The sequence below is a fragment of the Macaca fascicularis genome, chromosome 10, assembly GCF_037993035.2.
Source record: "Macaca fascicularis isolate 582-1 chromosome 10, T2T-MFA8v1.1".
Classification (NCBI taxonomy): Eukaryota; Metazoa; Chordata; class Mammalia; order Primates; family Cercopithecidae; genus Macaca; species Macaca fascicularis.
The window spans coordinates 118,860,523-118,880,774 of record NC_088384.1 but is presented as its reverse complement, the minus strand read 5'-3'; the positions used below and the strand labels follow the sequence as shown (position 1 = coordinate 118,880,774).

The 20,252-nt window shown below is 60.4% G+C and overlaps 2 protein-coding genes across 7 annotated transcripts; both read right to left on the bottom strand.

Annotated features, from left to right (window-relative positions):
- Positions 1 to 1,299: 1,299 nt before the first annotated feature.
- On the bottom strand, positions 1,300 to 11,026 carry OGFR (opioid growth factor receptor). Of its 4 annotated transcripts, XM_074005647.1 has the most exons (9): positions 10,731 to 10,896; positions 10,480 to 10,574; positions 9,938 to 10,137; positions 7,416 to 7,479; positions 6,733 to 6,811; positions 5,414 to 5,492; positions 4,493 to 4,559; positions 3,448 to 3,596; positions 1,300 to 2,826 (listed from the first exon to the last, which is right to left on the bottom strand). In XM_074005647.1, exons 1-9 carry the CDS (start codon positions 10,873 to 10,875, stop codon positions 1,647 to 1,649), a joined length of 2,058 nt encoding a protein of 685 aa, XP_073861748.1. In that variant the 5' UTR covers positions 10,876 to 10,896; the 3' UTR covers positions 1,300 to 1,646. The 4 variants fall into 4 exon arrangements, with proteins under 4 accessions (XP_073861748.1, XP_073861747.1, XP_015285544.3 ...); XM_074005646.1 differs by having other exon boundaries at positions 10,480 to 11,026; XM_015430058.3 differs by lacking the exons at positions 10,480 to 10,574; positions 10,731 to 10,896 and having other exon boundaries at positions 7,416 to 7,484; positions 9,938 to 10,158.
- Positions 11,027 to 14,500: 3,474 nt separating this feature from the next.
- Positions 14,501 to 19,532, bottom strand: MRGBP (MRG domain binding protein). 3 transcript variants are annotated; one of them, XR_012419610.1, is made up of 5 exons: positions 19,313 to 19,532; positions 18,747 to 18,868; positions 16,426 to 16,507; positions 16,045 to 16,241; positions 14,501 to 15,638 (listed from the first exon to the last, which is right to left on the bottom strand). XR_012419610.1 is itself a non-coding variant. In XM_005569542.4 (5 exons), the coding sequence occupies exons 1-5, from the start codon at positions 19,458 to 19,460 to the stop codon at positions 15,451 to 15,453; spliced, it is 615 nt and encodes a 204-aa protein (XP_005569599.1). In that variant the 5' UTR covers positions 19,461 to 19,532; the 3' UTR covers positions 14,501 to 15,450. The 3 variants fall into 3 exon arrangements, 1 of the variants encoding a protein (XP_005569599.1); XM_005569542.4 differs by having other exon boundaries at positions 16,045 to 16,119; XR_012419609.1 differs by having other exon boundaries at positions 16,045 to 16,507.
- Positions 19,533 to 20,252: the final 720 nt, after the last annotated feature.

Sequence of the window (20,252 nt, the reverse complement as noted above, 5' to 3'; positions counted from 1 at the left end):
GCCCAGCATGCGGTCAGCAAGAATTGCTATCTGATCCAAATGAGACAAAACAGCTGGCCTTCACCTCAGGCCAGAGGAGCCGCCTCACACCTGGGACACCTACTTGATGTCCCCCGAACCACCTTCAAGTCCCTCAAAAAACCACCCCCAGCTCCAGGCAGATCCTAGGCAGAGGGTGGACGCTGCCAGAGCTCAGCCTCCCCCGGCTCACCTTTGAGTGGCGCAGCTGCTGCCCGCCCGTTGTGGGTCATCACTCTCCCTGAAGCCCGGGTTGGCTGGCCAGGACTGCCTGCTGTCCCCAGGCGCCCACCACCAGGCACCGGCCCCCAGGGCTGCTCCAACAGGGGCTCCTCACTTCAGGTGCTGATTTCCACCGACTCCAGCCCCACAACGGCCTGAACCAGGGACGCTGAATCTGCTGGGTGCTGCCCCAGTGACTGCATTTCTAGCCCTATGTCCCCCTCTGCCTCGGTTTCCCTCCATGGCAGGAATCCCCTCACTGAGCCACACGTGAGTTGAGGCACCAGGGGTCCCACAGCTTCCCCACCCAGCTCTGGGGGATTATTGAACCTGGGGTATCTCCTCCCAGTGACTGCTGGCTTGTGTATCCGGTGCCACCAGATGGGACCTGGGCATTTTCCCTGAAGTGGTACCAGGGTCTACAGCTTTAATCCTCCCACCCAGGGGTGCCCTGGGTCTGCCTCGTCCTTCACTGAGCAAAGACAAGTGTCCGGCCCCTCCTCTGAGGCCCCACAAAAGCTCCTTACCCCGCTGATGTAGAAATGTAGGTGAACCGGGAAGGGTGGGGGTCCTGGCCCAGGGTGACAAGACCAGACTGCAGGGAGGGGCTGCCCAGGGGGCACACCTGGCTTCACCAGACCTGAGGGAACCAAGGAGCCCGACAGAGAGTACTGCCAAGCCTGCCCGAGGCACAGCATCGCATCCTAGATCACAGCAGGCAGAAAGGCCTCGTCTATACCCCCACCATGCACAAGCACTGCCCCCAGCCAACCCCAGGGGAATCCCCAGACTCATCTTCAACAGGTGGCAAAGCCTGCCGAGGGACCTCGGTCCGACCTTCAAAGGCTCTGAGAGGCTGCAGCCTGCCCACCTGTGCACACCTGGGGACTGTGGCCAAGTGGGTGTGTGGGGAGGGCTGTGCCACCACTCTGCCCCCACGGGCACCTGGTGGAGCAATGCGAGGCAGTAGCCGGGCCAGGCCACCGGAGCCTGGAGGGACAGCAGCTGTGACACCAGCCCTACCAGCCACCCAACAGGACCCCAGTCCATACCAAAGACTCAAAGTCAAACGAGTTTATTCAGAAAAGGCCTTGCTTGGCACCAGACTAAGAAAAGCAGCCCTGCCCCCCACCCTCTCCACCCGAGAAAGGTCAATTTACAAAGACAGGGGTGCGGGGGAGAGCTGGGTGGGGAAGACGCAGCCAGGCCAGGAGGCTTCTGCAGGCCTTGGCCTTCCCTGAGGGCCTCGCACTTTCCGGTGGCCGCTACAGTGGCCACCACGGGAGGCCAGCACTGCAGGTCATGGGTCACGGAGCAGAGCCTGAGGGGAGCCCGCAGCAGCTCCGGAGGCCCCGGCCCCTGCAGCAGGGCCAGGAGAGCCAACACGCCATTGGGGAATCCTTTCCTTAAGGCTTCCCAGATTTGGCAGAAGGCTTCCCCTCTGTGTCCTGCACCTCCGCTGCCTCCCTTGCCTTGGCTGGCTCGTCCCCTGCAGGTCCTGCTGGGCTGGGGCCTGGGGTCTCCGACGGGCTCTCAGCTGGCTCGTCCCCTGCAGGTCCTGCCGGGCTGGGACCTGGGGTCTCCGACGGGCTCTCAGCTGGCTCGTCCCCTGCAGGTCCTGCTGGGCTGGGGCCTGGGGTCTCCGACGGGCTCCCAGGGGTACCTTCTTTGGGCCCCGTTCGACCTTCTGTGTCCTCCTCAACCCCGTTCTCACTGTGTCCAGCCTTGGGGTACCCCGATGGGGCAGGGCACCCGGCAAGGGCCAAGGTCTGGGCGCCATCACTGGCTACCACAGCACTGTCCCCAGAACCCTCATCCACCTTCCTCCGCTTCCTCACCTTGTCAGCCACCCTGGCTCCCAGGGATTGGGGGCAGGGCTGCACGGCCTCCCCGGGGTCCTGGCCCCCCACTTCCTGGGTCCCCGTCCTGAGGCTGCCCTGGCTGAGGGCACACCCCTCCAAGTTCAGAGCAATCTTCTCCACCTCCGAGGCACTCTGAGGGCCTGGCTCTGTTGGGGGCTGCTCCCGCCGGCTCAGCTCCAGCTTCCTCTTCTTGCTCTCCTTGGGGCTTAGGGGCTCTGGCCCATCTTCCCCGTAGCCCCCTGCCTCATCCCCCTGGCTCCTCTCCAGGGGTCCCGCATCCTGGGGCTCCACACTCTGTGGCTGGGGCCCCTCGTCCACCCTGCCCCTACCCTTGCTGTGCTCTGGCCCACAGGTCCGACCCTGGGTGCTGGCCTTGTGGTCGGGGTCCCCGGGGCTTCCTTCTTCCTCCGCCTTCCTGGAGCCCTCGAGCGGACGGGGCCGAGAGCTGGGCTTGAACCTCCGCAGCTTGTCTGGGGGCCCCCAGACAAACTTGCAGCGGGGCCGGAAGTGCTCCCAGGCGAAGTGCACCAGCTGGCGGCGCTGGTTCCGGCAGCGCACGGCGAACATGAAGTAGTCCAGGGCACTCTGCCGCACGCCCGGCAGCTCCTGCCGCACCAGCGTCTCCTCCAGGAAGAAGCGGACCAGCGGCGCCTGGAAGTGCTCAAGGCCCAGCTCACCCAGCGACTTGAGGATGCGCGTGATGCGGAGGTTGTTGTGGCTGCGCCTGTGGGAGATCCAGGTCAGCAGAGGTCAATGGCCGGGGCCCCTCCTGCTGGGCTGCACCCTGTCCTGGCCTGCACTCCCACCCAGCTCCACGGGAGTCTCCCCATCCTGGCCCACGATCCAGTCTTTCTTTCCATTTGCCTCCCTGGGCCCAGGGGAGGACTCACGCTGTCCCCGTGAAAATGGCCTGTGGGCCCTAGACACATGGGGGTTGGGGGGGGATACTGACACATCACCTAGAGGGTGGCTGTACCCCGAGTCCCCCTGGTGGGGAGGAGCTGGCTGGACAAGAACCACAAGGGGCCCCTCCAGGGTACAGGGGCCTTGATCACCCTGTGAGAGCTGGCTGTACCACTGCAGATTCTCCCTCACCCCTGCTTGCTTCTCTATGCGGACTGCCACCTCCCAGGTGCAGGAACAGCATTCTTTGCCTTCTCACCAACCCTACTAGGGAGGGACCGCCTGGCTCTACAGGCAGCAAGGAGGGGCTCAGGGCCTTGGTCCATTGCCCAAGCGGCCCTGGAGTTCTGTGTCTGCAGCAGTGCTCTGTGACCTGCCCGGAACCTGACGTGACCCTGTTCTGTGCTGGGGCTGGGGGTGGGCAGGAGTAGCTGGGCCTCACCAGTTCAGGTTCTGGAAGCGCTTCTGGTAGTTCTGTGCTCGGCCCACTGTGCCTGTGCCTCGGTCCTCCAGCCGGATCCCGTAGAAGCCCAGCATGAGTTCGTAGGCCCGGACAAGCCTCTCCTGGATCTCCTGGGAGCTTTTAAACACCTGGAAAAGACCCCCTTGGAGAGCTCAGGCCCATCCCTGAAGCCCCGGTTCTCTCGGGGAGTGTGGGGGTGGCCTTGGGTCCCGACTCACTCAGAGGCCTGGACTAGACAGACACACATACATACATACATACATACATTTAGAGACAGAGTCTTGCTCTGTTGCCCAGGCTGGAGTGCAGTGGTGCAATCTCAGTCACTGCAACCTCTGCCTCCCAGGTAGCTGGGATTACAGGTGCCCGCCACTACGCCTGGCTATTTTTTTTTTGTATTTTTAGTAGAGACGGGGTTTTGTCACGTTGGTCAGGCTGGTCTCAAACTCCTGACCTCAGGTGATCCACCCGCCTCAGCCTCCCACAGTGTGGGGATTACAAATGTGAGCCACGGCACCTGGCCTGAACTTAGACTTTTAGGGTAAAGTGACAAGAGACACATTCATGTCTTCATCTCTCCTCTGAGCTGCTCCGAGCTCTTGCCAGGGCCCGAGGCTGCTGCCCTCCCCCGAGAGGAAGTCGCTGGCCATGGGAAAGCGCCAGGAGGGGCCCCTTGGCTCTCTAAGTCCCTGCATCCTTCAGGGGCAGCTTCCAGACTTGGGTGACCCCACTCCAGCCTAAACCAGTGGTGAGAAAGGCAGATCCCGCCATTCCAGGTCTCTCAGGGGCTCTGCCCCAGACTCCCGCATGGGGACAAACAGCCTCGGAGATTAGGTTTCTCTAGATGCCTGGTGGGGCGAGGACCACTGGGGAGGGAAGGTCATCGTACTGGACCTCTGCCTTTCAAGGGGCCCCTGAGGGGGCACTCAATGCCTGCTGTCAGATGTGACCCTGTCTCTGAAGAGGCGTGGCTTGCCCAGGCCTCCCCATCTCCCCCTCCAGCCACAGCCAAGGCCTGGCTCACCTCGACCTCCCTGAGCGTGAGGGGCTTGGCATGCCAGTTCACTCCCGGTTCTCGCAGAGGAAACAGCCTGCAGGAGAAGAGATGCCCAGGCAAGGGGTTAGGAGAGCTGCTTCCAGCCCTCAGGCACGTACTTGCTGTGTAGCCCGGGGCAGCTCCCATCCTCTCTGGGCTCCCCCAGGCTCAACTCTAGGAGGGAGTGGCTAGGCAGAGGAGCAAGGGTGGGAGAGCTCGGGTGGGAGAGCTCAGGTGAGCGGGCGAGGGCCCAGGACAGGAGGTGTGCGGCCACGAGCCACAGCCTGCATGCTCAGCAGGACTGGGGAGGTGACTCAGACAGCAAGGGGCCCTGCGGCCATCCACCCCGGGCAGACCAGGGCCTTCCTTTCTACTCCTCACGGAAGTCTTCCCTCTCGTGCTGTCACTCGTGACACATCGCACACCAGCAGAGGCTCCCTGTGAACGCCCAGAGAGCTGTCCCCAAAGTAGGGCTTGCTGTGTTTGGGAGGCTACAGTGTGGATCCCCGAGACGCCTGCCACGCGGCTCACCCCAGCACTATGCCAGGATCCTGCCCCAGCTGAGTGGGACACAGGGGCCACCTCTTGAGGCTCACAGAGGCCTCCTGGCACCAAGGCTGCCCCTCTGGCAGGCAGGACCCGCCCCTCTCCTGTTTCAGGGAGCTTGTGTGCAGCCCTTCCTGTCCCCCTGGTCACCAAGAGCCCACAGACTGGGGACGGACCTGAGCCTTCCCTCAGTGGCTCTTGCATGTCCAGTAATGTCCATTCGTGTCATATGGACACCAGCTTCCAGGAAGGACAGGGAGTGCTCAGTCACACCAGGAAGCAGCATGGGGAAGGCTCCTGCCTGGGAGGACCCCTCCCCCGAAGCCTCCCCCACCGCCCATCCTCCCATTCTCCCCAACTCACCACTGGATGTAGGAGTGATTGTCCTCAAGGAGGTCATAGTTGTCCCTCCAGTTCTGAAGAATGTCCTCAATGAAACAGCCTGGGAGCCCCATGGGGACAAGTCAGCTGTGGCAGCTACCCTGCCCGCGCTCAGGAGGACAGGGTGTGTGGGGGGGACAAAGGGAGGCAGTGCTGCCAGCAGCTTCCCTAAGCTACTCCTCGTCCCTGTCTCCTGAGGCTCTTCAGGGTGCCAGGCTCAGCGGGGCTGCCCATCCCTCCTCCAACGCACAGCCCTTGCCCTGCTGCCATCTGTGAACTGGACCCTTGCTGCTGGCTGGCGGCAAACCCAAGTGAGAGCCCGGAAGGTCCCTCTGGGGGAACCAGTGGTCCTTGACCAGGAACTATCTGTATAGGAGGGGGCCTCAGTGCCTCCCGCAAAAGGTGGCCTGTCAGCCACAGAAATCTGTCCTCAAACAAAGCCCCCAGCTGAAGCCAGCCCCGTGATGTGGCAGGCACAGTCTCCCGAGATGGGGGCCTGACAGTATTTTGTGCAGCCACCCAGTCTCTGTTTCATGTTGCAGCCATGACAAATGCATAAACAGGTGTGGAATGTGCCCATGAAACTTTATTGACACTGACATTTTAATTTCCTATAATATTAAAGTCATAGAATACTGTTCTATTTTTTTTGAGAGGAAGTCTCGCTCTGTTGCCCAGGCTGGAGCACAGTGGCGTGATCTCGGCTCACTGCAACCTCCGCCTCCCAGGTTCAAGCGATTCTCCTGCTTCAGCCTCCTGAGTAGCTGGGACTACAGGCGTGCACTACCACACCCGGCTAATTTTTTTTGTATTTTTAGTAGAGACGGGGTTTCGCCATATTGGCCAGGCTGGTCTCGAACTCCTGACTGTGTGATCCACCCGCCTCGGCCTCCCCAAGTGCTGGGACTACAAGCATGAGCCACAAGGCCCGGCTTCTATAATTTTTTTCCAACTATTTAAAAATATAAAAACCATCCTTAGCTCCTTGGTTTATGTGTGGCTTTCATGAGGTCGTGGAGGAGCTCAGTGGTTTTGATAGAGACCGTGTGGCCTGAAAAGATGCCGATATTCAGTCTCTGGCTCTTTGCAGACTTAGCCCACCCTGACCCAAACACCTCTCTGCAGAGATCCCAGGCTGGGGGACCTGGAGTCCCTCTGGCCGCCTCCAGGGGGCACTGTGGCGCTATTTGAAAGCCGTGGTCCCGGTAATCCCGGGGGGACATCCCAAACCAGGCCCCAGTGGACCACCCCCGCCAGGCAAGGACGGAAGTGCCGGCTGCCAGCGGTTGTGGGGCACCTACCGTTGGGCAGGAAGCGGATCTCATTTCTGTAGAAACTCAGGTTTGGCGTGTCCCCATTGCAGTCTCGTTCCACCAGATCCTGAAGAGCCAGAGAAAGGGGACAGCAGGGACCCATCAGACACAAGCTGCCCTGGGGCCCTCCTTGCCTTTCGGGGAGGCCCAAGACCCCAGGAGTCTGCATGGCTCCTCACTGTGCAGGTGGGGGCCATTCAGAGGACAGCAGCTGTCTCCAAGCGGCAGGGACCCCCCCTTCCCCATCTCGCCAGCCAGGCCAGGCCTGGCAGGTCTGGCAGGTCCCCTCCTCAGCACCCTGAAGGCAGCACAGGAGTTTCTGTGATTCAGGGGTGTGGAGGTAATTGCTGAGGACAACCACCACCCGCAGGAGACAGGACTGGCATGGGGTGGGGTGCCGTGTGGGTGACATCATGGCTGGCACTATGGCCACATTTGCAAGGCTACAGTGTGCTCAGAAAGGTAGGGGGACGCCCGTGGTCTCCCACGAGAGGGGATGGGCAGGGCTCTGAATCTACTGTGCCTTCCAGGCTGTGCCCCAGGCAGGGTCCTGCCCAGAACTGTGGCCGTGGCGCAGCAAGCCAGGCCGGCCTTCCAGAAGAAGCCGGGACATTCTGAGAAGAGCAGCTGGGGGGAGGGCTCTGTGTCCTGGGGCAGGGGCAGGCACGTACCGGGTAGTTGTGCCGGTACCTACACATGTCCCTCGTGGCTCGCCAGTTTCGGGACCCTGTCATCCTGGACTGGGAAGAGAAAAGATGGGATTAGGACCCCCACGGGAGACCCCCAAGTGAGCCCCCACCGTGGTGAGGGCTGCAGGGCCCGGGCCTGTCTTTAAAGGATGGGGGTTTCACGGCTCCTCCCTTTCATTCTCCCGCCCTGGTTCTTTTTCGGGGGTTCCCAGTGGGGCATATTTGGGGCTCAGTAAAGTACCCGAACACCCTGCACAGAACCAGAGAGGGCTACAGTAGCCAAGTAGGGGTCTGCTCCTTCTATAGGCCCCCTTGGGACTCCTGGTTTCCACCTTAGGATGGCCCCTGGCTGACGTGCACCTCCCCAGGGGTGTGGCCCTGACCCTCTCCTCCTCCTAGGCCTGCTGGCCACCCCCCACTCTGGGTTTAGCCTCTGTTCTGTGCCCCTGGAGACTCCCCCTGCTTTGTGCTCTGAAGTCACCAGGCTGGGTTCTTGGGGGCAGTGGCCTCACCACCTATAGCCCCAGGAGGGGACCAGGTGCTTCTGGCAGGGTCTAATGAATGAATGCCCCTTCCCTGCCCAACCCCACACCTCACTGGCCATGGTGAGGTCAGGCCCTGAGTCTCCAGCCTCCAGCCCTGTCTGGAGATGGCTTCTCAGCAAGACGTCAGGTCCTCTTGATGCCCCAAGCCCTTCAGCCCCCATCTCTGCAGGCCAAGCATCATGAGGCTAAGCAAAGGGCTGGAAGTACCTAGTGATGAGGATGCTGGGACACAGCCCTGACCTTGTGATGAGGGTAGGGGGGCTGGGGCTGAGCCCTACTTGGTGGGTAGGGCAGGAATGGGTGTGCTTGTCCAGGGCAACAACTGGGACCCAGGATCCCCGGGGAGTGCTAGAAGGGGGTCTGGGAGGCCCAGTCAGCCACTGTATACCCTGGCTCCCCGCTGAGCTCCGGCTGGGGCCTGGCATTGCCTCTTTGCCTGATTTCCTTCTTTTTCTTTCCCCCGGAGATGGGAGCTTCATGCAATCTCCACTCACTGCAACCTCCACCTGTCAGGTTTCGGTGATTCTCCTGCTTAAACCTCTCGAGTAGCCGGGATTACAGGTGCCCATCACCACGCCTGGTTAATTTTGTGTTTTTAGTAGAGACAGAGTTTCACCATGTTGGCCAGGCTAATCTTGGACTCCTAACTTCTGGTGATCTGATCACCTAGGCCTCCGAAAGTGCTGGGATTACAGGCCTGAGCCACCACCACCAGCCTCTCAGCCTGACTTCTCAACAGGGCCTGCTCCTGTGGTTCTCTCGACCGGCCCAGCCATCAGTTTCTACTTCTTCCTGGGGCCAGCGGGAGCCTCCCTGGGTCAGTTCTGGAGGCTGGGTCCTGCCTGCACGTGGCCACAGTCAGCCCACAGGTGCACACATGGCACTGCCCAGGAGAAAGTGAAACAGCCCCGCCAGGGTCCAGCACAGGCAGCTCAGGAGGCCTGAGGGGTCCGAAAGAGAAGGGGAGGGGCTTGGGGACAGAAGCCACAGCAGGAGGCAGAAGGGAAGAGGTCAAAGGTCACAGGCGCCTGGCAGGATGGTCAGGGCCTCTGAGCACCGCTTCAGGAGAGTGGCCTGAGGAACTCCAGTGAGGGGAGCCCGTCAGAGCTCACCCAGGGGTCACGCCGTCCTGGGGGACAGTGCCAGACCCCGTCCCCCTGCCCAGCCTGCCTGGCAGCTGCCCTCCCGGCGACAGGGCCCAGCCCCTCCGTGCTCTCTCACTGCCCACTCCACCATGGCCAGGCGCAAACGCAAACAGTGCTGGGTGCCAAGGGGAGAAACCATGCGGAGCCTATGGCTCGGAGTTCCAGATACTTCCCGGGCCCCACAACCCGGGCAGCTCAGCTGGAAGGACGCTCCCAAATAAATCCCAGCTCCCCGACCGGGACCGGACTGTGACAATGCGGCGTTCCCAGCGCGGCTCAGGGAGCCGCTAGCAACAAAAGTAACCCTGGCGTTGACAGGCGCCCGGCGGTAACAAAAGTAACAGGCAAAGGCCCCACCAGCCAGCCCCGGGCTCCCGCAGGTGCAGAAGCGAAGCCTCCCAGGCCAGACCCGGCCCCGGCCCGGGCTCCAGACCCAGCCCCAGGCCACGGGGCCTGCGCAGGGGCCGCCAGGAGGCCAAGAGGCAGGAGGGGTCCCATCGGGGCCCCCTGAGGCAGGAGGGGTCCCATCGGGGGCGGCCACGGCGGCCGGAGACGGGACGCGCCCGAGGCACCCCTGGGGGAAACGGCTCCCACGCACGATGGGGCCCGGGAGGCTCTATCACCCACGCGCGGCCCCCGCACTTCTCCGCCGGGCCCTGGGGCCGGGGTCGGCCGGTCTGGGGTGGGGTCCCCGGGGCTGCGGAAGCTCCAGGAGACACCAGGTGTCTCCGCCCGGGAGAGGGGGGTCTCCGGTCCACGCAGCCAGGCGGGGGGCGCCGGGGACCCCAGGCCTTGTCAGAGCCGCGGGCCGCACCTGGAGCGCGCTGGGCCGCGCCGCCCGCGGCTCCTCCGGTTCCTCGTCCTCGTCCTCGTCCCCCGCGTCCGCGTCCCTCGCGCCGGCGGCCTCGCCGTCCTCGCAGTCCTCGTCCTCCGCGTCCTCCGCATCCTCCTCGTCCTCCTCCCAGGTGGAGTCGCAGTCGGGGTCGTCCATGCTCGGCGGCGGCGGGGCTCGCGCTAGAGGCGGAAGCGAAACCTAAAGCGGAGGAAGCGCGGGGGGCGGGGCGGGGCGGGGGAGGGGAGGGAGCGGCCCAGGCCCCGCCCGCGTCCGCGCGCAACGCCCCTCCCTCCCCGGGACGCCCGCCCCGGCGCCCCTCCCTCCCCCGAGAATCCCCCAACGTCCGCCCGGGAGGATGCCCCTCGTAGAACGCCCACCCCCACCCCACGATGCCCACCCGGGAGGATTCGCCCCACCCCGTCTCGCAAGGATGCCCGCCCTAGGAGATCCTCCCTCCCGAAAATGTCCCCAAAGGCTGCCCGCCCCCCAGAGGACCGTCTCCCGGAAGATAAGCCGGGTACCTCGGAAGGATGTCTTCCGGATGATGTTCTCCCAGCAGGATTCTCTCCCCGGAGGATGCCTGCCCCGCAGATAATCCCCCCTTCCAAGAATATTTCTGTCCCCCAAGAGAAATCCCCCCAGAGGATGTCCCCATCAGAAGAATGGCCCCTGGAGGATAACCCCTGGAGGGGCCACAGGTCCACAGGGGCCTCTCTCCCTAAGCTGGGTTTGTGGGGGTCCCTGTCCTTTTGCTGCGGGCCGGGGGCCTTACTCAGCTCCTGGAAGCTGCTGGCGGACCCCTGTCCCTCCACAGGCAGTGCGAAGCATGTCTGTTTTCTTTTCGAAGCCACCAAGGGAGTCTTTCTCTCTAGGGTGCCAAGTCTTATATAACCAAGATGACATGGGCAAGCTGTCATCTTCTCTCGCCATCTTCTCTCAGTTGTAAGAAGGCACTCAGGGGAGAGGAGCACACGAAGCCTGGGCCACCAGGAGGGTCACCCTGGGGACGGTTCAACACAGCTGATGCCAGTTCAGTGCCTCCTCAGGGCCGTCTCTCTAAGTACTAGCAGATCTGGGGCAGCGCACAGTCACTTTCAGCTGCCGTTTCCCAGCACCACGGGTCCCTTGCTCATCCACCTTTGACATCTGCTGGTGATACATGACAAAGTTGGTGACCTCTTGGAATACAAATCAGGAGTGACCACCCAGATAAACTTCTTCTGTAACTACTATACCACTTCATTTCAAAAAATTTAGGTAAAACTAAATCTGGATTTTGGACTTGGCCATGAGGATAGCTTCCGGCAGAGTTGTCCCTGGAATGATGGTGGTGGACAGGTGGAGCGGGCCCCAGCCCAGCCCCCAGGGGACACTGCCATCTCCTAGCCCTGCAGGCCCACTGGCAGGCCTCAGGCTGCCTGGACCTGGGAACTGGTGACATTCCTTGTACTATGTGCCAGGGATAGCCGTGAACGGAAGTGTTCCAATCCTGGTCACAAGTACAGGTTAAGGACTCTCTGGGCGCTGGGCCCTAATCTTTGCTGACCTGTTGACCGTTGTTAGCAGGTGCTAACTGGTGTTAGTGGTTGGAACCTGTGGACATACATCTCCCTTTCTTAAAACGACAGTAGTGATTCCCCGAAGTTTTGGGGCTCTGGACATTTCTGCAAATCAACTTACTGCAATAGCCAGGGCAGGTTTCCCAGGGAGACTGAGTGAGCTGCCTGACCTTCTTGTTAGATGCTTTACAGCTGGGATCTGCTTACAGCATCAGAATAGATGGTGGGGTGGGGGTGGGGAGGCTCTGATGGGGACGTTGATGGGTGCTGGGTGGTTGTATAGGGTTTGGATGATCTGAGACTTGGGTGGGCAGGCCGCTCCCTCCACTGCCCCCAGAAAACAGAAAGACAAGCATACTGGGTGCTGACAACATTGTTCCAAGGGGGCAGCATTCCTGCTGCTGCCTACTGTTGGCAGGATATAGAACCACTTCCCTAAAAAGAGTATTAAGGGACATTGCCCAACTTGTGTTTTACAAATATCACCACACTGAATTGCTTCTTTACAAATATCACACCAAATTTCTTCTTTAGTTGCTTTTGTGTCGTGTATGTGTGTGTGTGTGTGTGTGTGTGTGCGCGTGCAGAGCTCATTTCGGGGGCATGCTGATCCAAGAAGTGCAGGAGCTGCTGCAGGGGACTGTGCAACAGCATTGCTTCTTCAGAGTGTCATCTGCAGTTCAGTGACGTCCTGTATGGCTCGGCATTCCAGAAGGGTTTGCTGTTGAGGCTGGGGAAAGGGGCTCTCTTTCTCTGTCACTTTCTCTCTCTCTCTCTCTCTCCCTCTCTCTCTCTCCCCCCCCCCGCTCCCTCCCTCCCTCCCTGTCACACACACACATACACACACACACACACACACACACACACACACACAGCTCCCAGGCACTCACGAAGGGCAATGGTTTCTGTACATGCAGTAGGTGATGTGCCTGGAGCAGGCGTTGCTCACAGCTAAGGAGCCCAGCAGAATTTTGTGTGGCTCGGGGCTTGGATTTCAGCCTTCATATCTTCTCCAGGTAAGACCAGTGGCAGCCACGTGATTTGGCCCAAGCATGCCCTGTCCTCAATCAACCAGCCAAGCAGGGAGCCTCGCTGCCAGTGCCCTGCCGCTCAGTATTTATTCGCTGCTATTTGGGGAGCAGTAGAGCCCAACTGCCTTTCCCAGTCACCCCTGGGTCGCCCTGGGTGGGGCAGGCAGGGGAGTTCAGATCACTCCCACTCTCAGCCTTCACTGAGTCCCCACCCCAGCTGCCAGCCATAGAGAAAAATGTCTCTGAGGCAGCAGGTGCTCTCAGGCCCTGGGTGTCCCAGGCACAGCCGCTGCTGAGGCTTCCAGGCTCAACATCAGCGGCGGCTTCTGACCCATTCAGATCTTGTCCTGAGCGCGCACTGTGCCATGTCTCGCCTCTACAGCAGCAGGCACCTGAGCGTCGGTGCACGGGTCAGCCTCATGCCAGCTCCGTTTTCCTTTTCAGATTTGTGTTCAGTCTGCACCTTCTACATGACATGGTGGAGTATGCATTACATAAAGCCCCCAGGTTAGAGACAGGACCCCTAGGGCCAGGAGGGGGTAAGTACAGCGCTGACCAGGACTGGAGGCCACATCACCCTTGCCCCAACACTCGTGAATTTGACGTGGTCATCCCACCTGCCAGCAGAGCGTGAACGGGGCCTCCCCACAAGGAAGCCTGGAAGTCCCTGTGAGTCCATAAGGGCTGCATGGCTCCTGACTTCAACCAGTCAGCCTCTCGTCCAGAAGGGGAGGCCCGGGGCGGGGGGCATGCTGCTTGCCTGCCCAGTGGGCTTACTCTGTGGGCTCTCGCTTTCTCCTGAAAGTGCAGCAAAATGTTACAGTAATCGAGATAAGGCAGATTTATTAACCAGTCTTTCCCAGCACAATCTCAGGTCACCCAAGATGCAGTTTCAGATGGAGGTTTACAACGGTGAGCCTGGGTGGAGAGTACGACTCCTTCTGGCCATCCCGTGACACCCTGTGTTAGCGTTTGTCCCCCTTTCCCCTGCTGCTTCTGGAGTACCTAGGAGCCACGCTGCTGTCCCAGATCGAGACTCCAGGACAGGACCTGGCACAAAGCCCTGAGTCTGACCTCACAGGAGAGATCGGACAGGCAAGGGGGCACACTTGGGCAGCAAAGGGAGACCCCACCCTTCCCTGGCTGCAGGGCTGAGTATTTGGGGTGTGAGTGGAGGAATGCCAGGCAGGTTCAGTCCTTCGGTCTAGGCGTGTGGGGCCCTCCAGGTGCCTGCTCTTTGTGGCAGGCTGTTACAGCAGGGCTGTGGATTTGTCCCGGCTCTACAGAAAAGGGACCCACAGGGTCCCCCAGGCAGCTGCCCTACCCTGGGAGTGCAGCTTGGGCAGGCCACAGACCAGCAGCTTCCCTGGGCTCTTCTGCCCCAGAAGCAACAGCGGGTTTGGTGCAGACCAGCACCAGGTGCCACACGGGGCGATCACACCACGGGATTCCTGGCTTTGCCTCTTTAGTGGGTGCCTTGTGATCTGCGTCATGGTGAGGAGGATTCCAGGGACAGACGGCCAGGGACGTTCCCATGTGGAGGAGACTCCACTGGCAGAGAAGCAGCGTCAAGCTGGACATTGGGGTGCGCTGGCTGGCCAGGACAGCGCTTGTCCCCCTGTCCACACATGGAACATTGGACTTCCCTCTGCGGCCCAGCCAGCGGTCTCATCTTGCAGCCGCAGCTTTCAGCAGGAAGGAGCTCGCTGGTGCCTGCCTGACCTACCAGGGCCCACACCGTTTTGCCCTCCTAACATTTTGTATTTTAAGTGCTTATCACAGTCCACAAAATAACCACTCAGAATCTGTTACTATTTTGTTTATACATTGTATCAAGTGAATGTTAACAAGTCATCTAAGTGTATGCTTTAGTTATAAATCTTGGAAAAATAAAAACTTCCTTTTGGAGGAAAAGTTAACTCACTTTGGTATGAAAATCACACAACTCCAGGTTGGATTTTTTTGTGCTTTAATGTTCGCAGTCACACAAAAGTGGTATCTCCATCAGCACTGGGGCGGCCACCTCCTCCTCATCAGCCCGACAGCTGCACGGTCCCGCCTCTCACCCATTTGGTCTGTTTGCAAGTTACTAGATCATACAAAAATAACCGCTACAAATTCTCTGTATCTGGCATATAAAAACTGAGCAAAAAGTATCTCTTAAAGCAAAACATCTCAGAAAAAATACAACACAGGTTTAACTTCTGCAGTACTTTGTTCATATAAAACACTAGTAAAATAGGCTTCTTAAAAATTAAATAGTGAAATACCAACCAAATTATATACATTGTTACAGTACAAGTGAATGAGGCAAAATATCCAGTTCTTAGTTTCCCAGGTGGAGGGGGGGCTGTCAGTGCGTGGCACGGAGGGGTGACAGGAAGGCCATGTTCTGATGTCACAGTCAGTGCAGAAACAGGCTTGCAGCGGGACAAACAGATGGAAAGAACTGAGTCACGCAGGGAAGACCAGTGGCTCCTTTGAGGAAGAGTGAGGTCATGTTTTTATTGCTTGCTAATCCGAGGTTTTCCCCTGGCCTGATGCCCCTATAGGTAGCCTGGATCCCAAACGCTGCAGCCCATGTAGAGCTAATCCATGTCACCAAGCAGCCCTGGGGAAGCCACAGCTGCTCCAGAGAAGACAGAACGAGGCTTCAGAGCCCTCAACATCTGAGCTGGATTGATCCTGGTCTTTCAGGTCCATCAGGGTCCCACATGGTCCAGCTGACACACGTTTCCCCGCTGACGGCCACGTTCACCTGAGAGCCTGAGGGTGGGCAGTGTGGGCTCCCGGCACTGGGGTGATACCACTGTGGCCTGGGGGGTGGCACTCAGACCCAGCCGACCCCGTCAGTGACCACAGCTCTTCACCCGCTTCTCTGCTGCCGCCAGGACTGAGGGGTCTATGTGCGGCGCCGCTTGGCAGCGCTGGGACTGGAGGGGTTGCTGTTCGCGGTCAGGACTTTGTCGGTGACCCGGCTGCGCTTCCGCTTGTCTGCGCCTTCTTTGCACCCCAAGTCTGAGGAGTTCTTCTCTTTGTCTTTGCTGGATTTTTCTGTTGCTTTCCCCAAACTCCCTGAAGATGAAAAAACTGAGAAACGAAAAATCACTTGGCTGAAAACAGAATATCCAGAATCTTATTTTTGTCTTCCTGTTCAGTTAAAAAAATCTGCATATTGACACGTGACCCTCTGAACCCAAAGATTCCTCCTGAGCTGGGAGCCCTTTGCATGTGGGCCTGCAGAGGGGCCTGGTCCTCCTGAGGACCTCCCTGCTGTGGGCACTGCAGGGACCACCGCTCAGACCCCAGCCTACAACACGGAGCCGGAACTCAGCTCCTGGGGAGGGGGCACTGCAGGATCCATCCTGTGCCTAGATGTCCTGCCCGGGGCCTCTGCACCGCAGGCTCTACGCCCACCTGACTGTGCCCTGCCTGAGGGTGGCTTCAGGGTGCTGAGCCCCAAAGGGCATTAGGGCAGGGTGAGCTCCACACTCACCATCGTCAGCCCCATTGTGGGGGTCCACGTCTTCCTTCATCTCCTCTTTCATCTCCTCTTCTATCATCACTTTTCCTGTGGAGGAGACAGCTGACGCTCACCGAAAACCCACGGTGGTGGCCGACGCTGGGGGATGGTCAGGCCAGGGACTGCTCCGACGCTTGCTGCCCACACGGGCCTCAGCTTCCGTCCAGCCACTGCTCTCAAACAAAGTCCTCTCCAATCCCGGAGGTTCCAAGACCACCCAAGCACAGGTGGGGCGGGGTCTGCGCTGGACCCTCACACCTCCCTGGAGGCCCGGGGTCCTCACCCTCACCTCCCCGCCCTTGGCCAGGGTCTGGCCTTTTCTGATTCCCAAGCCCAACCTCTCCCGAGTCTCACCTTCTCGGACCTCCTGAATGATCTCTTCTGGAAGGACGAAGTTCCTCTCTGGATTCGGGAATGGAAGAATCTCAGACTCATGCTGATGTCAAATAGAGAGTTTTAAGAAACAAGGGTGAAGATGCGGTTTCAAGAAGCCACTACAGCCATGTAAGAGCCACTTGGTGAGCAGCCAGCGAGCACATGTCACTGTGTTGGAGGCTGCGGTGGGCGGGGCATGGGCAAAGGGCATTTCTTCTTTTTGTGAACAGTGCCTGCTACAGCTGGGCTTTTCAGACAGACCCAGGGAGGGCAGAACCAGTGGAGGCACGTGCAGGGGTCAGGAAGACCCACCGGGGCCGGCATCACTAAGGTGGGCCCTGAGGACCGGGTAGCCCTGGTGACATACACCTGTGGGCCCTGCCTGCCCACCACGGCCTACGGTCTCACCAAGAGACTGCACACCTGTGGGTCCTGCCTGCCCACCACGACCTATGGTCTCACCAAGAGACTGCGTTCCCCAAGGCGGTGTGCAGAGGGCACGGTGACAGCCCTGGGGAAAGGCCGCAGGCACCTCAAGTTCTCATCCACATGGCAGGAACCCATGGACACTGAGGGTGTCAGTTGGGAGCGCCACAGGCACAGAACCAGGCAAGGAAGAAGAGCAGATGGAGCAGGGCCACCCGAGTGCTTGCCAGGCACTGCCCTCCTGAGGTCACACAGACCAGAGGGAGAGACTGGGAGCCAGGGAAAAGTGGAGCTGGCGGGAAGGGCCCTGGACTGGGAGGCGATTCAGGAGACAGGGGCTTCTACTCGGCAGTTTGGGTGCTGTATGGAACAGGCAGTCAGGCCACATTTGTGCTCCTCAAAATCTCCTGGGCCAGCTGGTCAGCCTCTCGGGGGTACTCCAGGGGCTCTGTATTTCATAAGGTCTGAAAGACTCAGATCTCAGTCACACAGAAGTGTCATGGTCCAGAGAAAGTGCCAGCCTGTGGTCTTGCCCAGTCCTTACTGATGTCATAGGCCACTGCAGGAATAAGGAACAGGGCCACAGTCCTAGGGCTGAAAGGCCTGGCGGTCCCACATGGCTTCCTGAGTGTCATGTGGGCTGCTGTGCTCATCTGAGCCAGCACCCATGCCCCAGGGGACATTATGGGCCTTGGAGCTGTTTGTCTTCCCCAGAGACAGGCATAGATTTACACCGATCTCTCCAAATCCCGGTGTGGGAGGTGTCTGGGGACCTAGCGCCCTCTCCCACAACCAAGAGGCTGCTGGGAGTTTGGTGACAGGGGGCCTCTGACCCTGAGGGGTGGTGACCAGGGTTCAATGGCTGATGGATACGCTCTAGGGAGGAGCGGGTCCAGGGAGGACCTTGTGAGCTTAGTAGCCAGCTGTGTCTGGGCCACTAGGTACTGGTCACCCAGTGCAAATGCCGCACTGGCTCAGAACGTCCTCAACACACGAGGCGGCAGCAACAGGGGCTTAAGCTTCCAGGGCATTTCTAGGGCTGAGCATCCTTCCTCTCCTCAGACAGCCAGGCCCCTGCACGGCTGGCATCTCTGTCCCCTTTCTACAGCTATGACAAGGAGACCCACATCACTCCACCAATGTCAACGGCAAGCATTCCTTGCCTCAGTGGTGCCCCTATGTCTTCCTGGAAGGGCTGGTGTGGCCCTGAGTCCAGCGTGGCTGGCACAGACTCTCCTTCCACCAGCACAGGTCCCCACTCCTCCTGGTCACCTGACCCCTGACCCCCACCCCATTCTCCAAGCACACCACCTTCTTTCAACTCCTGGACCCACCACCTCCTGCTGCCACAGAGCCTGCAACACCCACCTGTCTCTCGTGGCCAGCCTGCTTACCTAGCTAACGCGCTCGCCCGTCACACACTGCCAGCTCCAAGCTCTGTGAGGACTGGGACTCTATTTGCCTGACTCCCACAGAAGCCACCAAATTCACCTTGGTGTGACTCAGATAGGGTCACCCTCTGCCTAAAGCACTTCTGGGGCATCCCGGGAGGCTGACAAGGGCCTAAGGGCCTGGGGCCTCTGCATCCTTCCCTCCCTCCCCAGGGTCTCAGCTGGAGGCTCTGGCCCAGCACCCAGTCTAAAGCAGGCCCCCTGAAAAGCTGGCCAGCTGCTAGCATTGTGTTTGTGCTTTCCATGACAGGCTCTGGAGCCCTGGGATGCCCTCCTTAAGGATGGGTCTCACTGCAGGGGGCTCTGCCCAGCAGACCCCAGCAGGCATGGAGGGGCCTCTGCTCTGCCCAGCTCAGGCTGACCCTCAGCGGTGTGTGGGTTCGTGCCCCCATCGGGCAGCACAGGGAGGGTGGTTGGGCTCACCAGTGCCTGCATGTCGTACATGGTGCTCAGGTGGTCCCAGATGACCTTGGATGGGACCTGCCGCCCGATGTTCTGGCTGAACTTGTCCCGGATACAAATCATGTGGAAGTGTCGGTTCACACCTGGGGGAAGGAGGGGCGGCGGGACAACCGGTCAGAGGGGAGGAGAAGGAGAAAGGGGATGGGGGGGATAGGGTGCCCTGGGGACTGGAGGGGCAAGGGTGGCCGCGGTGGGATGGGGCGGGCCAGGGTGCGGAGAGGCTGTCGGGGGGCAGGGCTGGGTGGTGTGTGTGGGAGGGGGTGGGGCGTCCCGGGGCAGAGGTGGGGGTGGGGCGCTGCGGGCTGGGGCCTCGCGGTGTCACGGGGGTAGGGGCCGGGGGCGGGGTCCGGGGCGGGGTCCGAAGGGCGCGTGGGAGGGGGCGGGGGTCCCGGGACGGGTGTGGCGGGGGTGTCACGGCCCGGGCTCGGCGGGGCGCGTGGGGGCGCGGGTGCCGCGAGCGCAGGCCCCGCCCCGCCCCGCCGGTTGCCCGCCCCGCCCCCACGCGCGTCCGCGGCCTGGGCGCTCACCGACGGGCTTGTGGCCCAGCATGGCGTGGAAGAGGCACACCTCCACCTCGGGGCTCCACACCACTGTCTCCTCCGCCGGGCTGGTGGCCGCCTCCCCTGGGCCCTTGTCGCCTGCGGCGCCCCCGCCGCCCACCTCGGCCTCTCCCATGGCCGCGGCCCGGCCGAGCAAGGAGCCCCCGGCGGGAGCAGGCGCGGCCACGAGCTCCGCGCAGGCGCACTCGGGGGCGGGCGCGCGCTTCGCCAGGCACGAGCTCCGGCTCACGCGCCGGCGTCGGCGCAGGCGCAGCCGAGGCCTCGGGTCCCTTCCCGCCGGGGACTCCGCCCTGCTCCGCCCCGTGCGGGGGTGCTTAAAACGTGTTCCTCTTTAAAGCACAGTAAGTGTTCTAACACTTCACCCAAACAACAACAGAAAACTTTTTTGCTTCAAAGAAAACCATCAGCAAAGTGAAAAGACGACCCACAGATTGGGAGAAAGTATTTGCAAATCCTGTATCTGATAAGGAACTTCCTTGCAGAAGGTATAAATATAACTCTATAATAAAAAGACAGTCTAACTATAAAACGGCAAAGGATTTGGATACACATTTTTCCAAAGAAGATGTACAGATGGGCCGGGCGCGGTGGCTCACGCCTGTAATCCCAGCACTTTGGGAGGCCGAGGCGGGAGGATCATCTGAGGTCAGGAATTCGAGACCAGCCTGGCCAACATGGCATAATCCCGTCTCTACTAAAAATACAACAAAATTAGCCGGCCGTGGTGGCGGGCGCCTGTAATCCCAGTTACTTCGAGAGGCTGAGGCAGGAGAATCGCTTGAACCCGAGAGGCGGAGGTTGCAGTGAGCGGAGATCGCGCCATTGCAATCCAGCTTGGGCAACAAGAGAGAAACTCCGACTCGGGAAAAAGAAAAAAAAAGATGTATAGATGGCCAATGAGCACCAT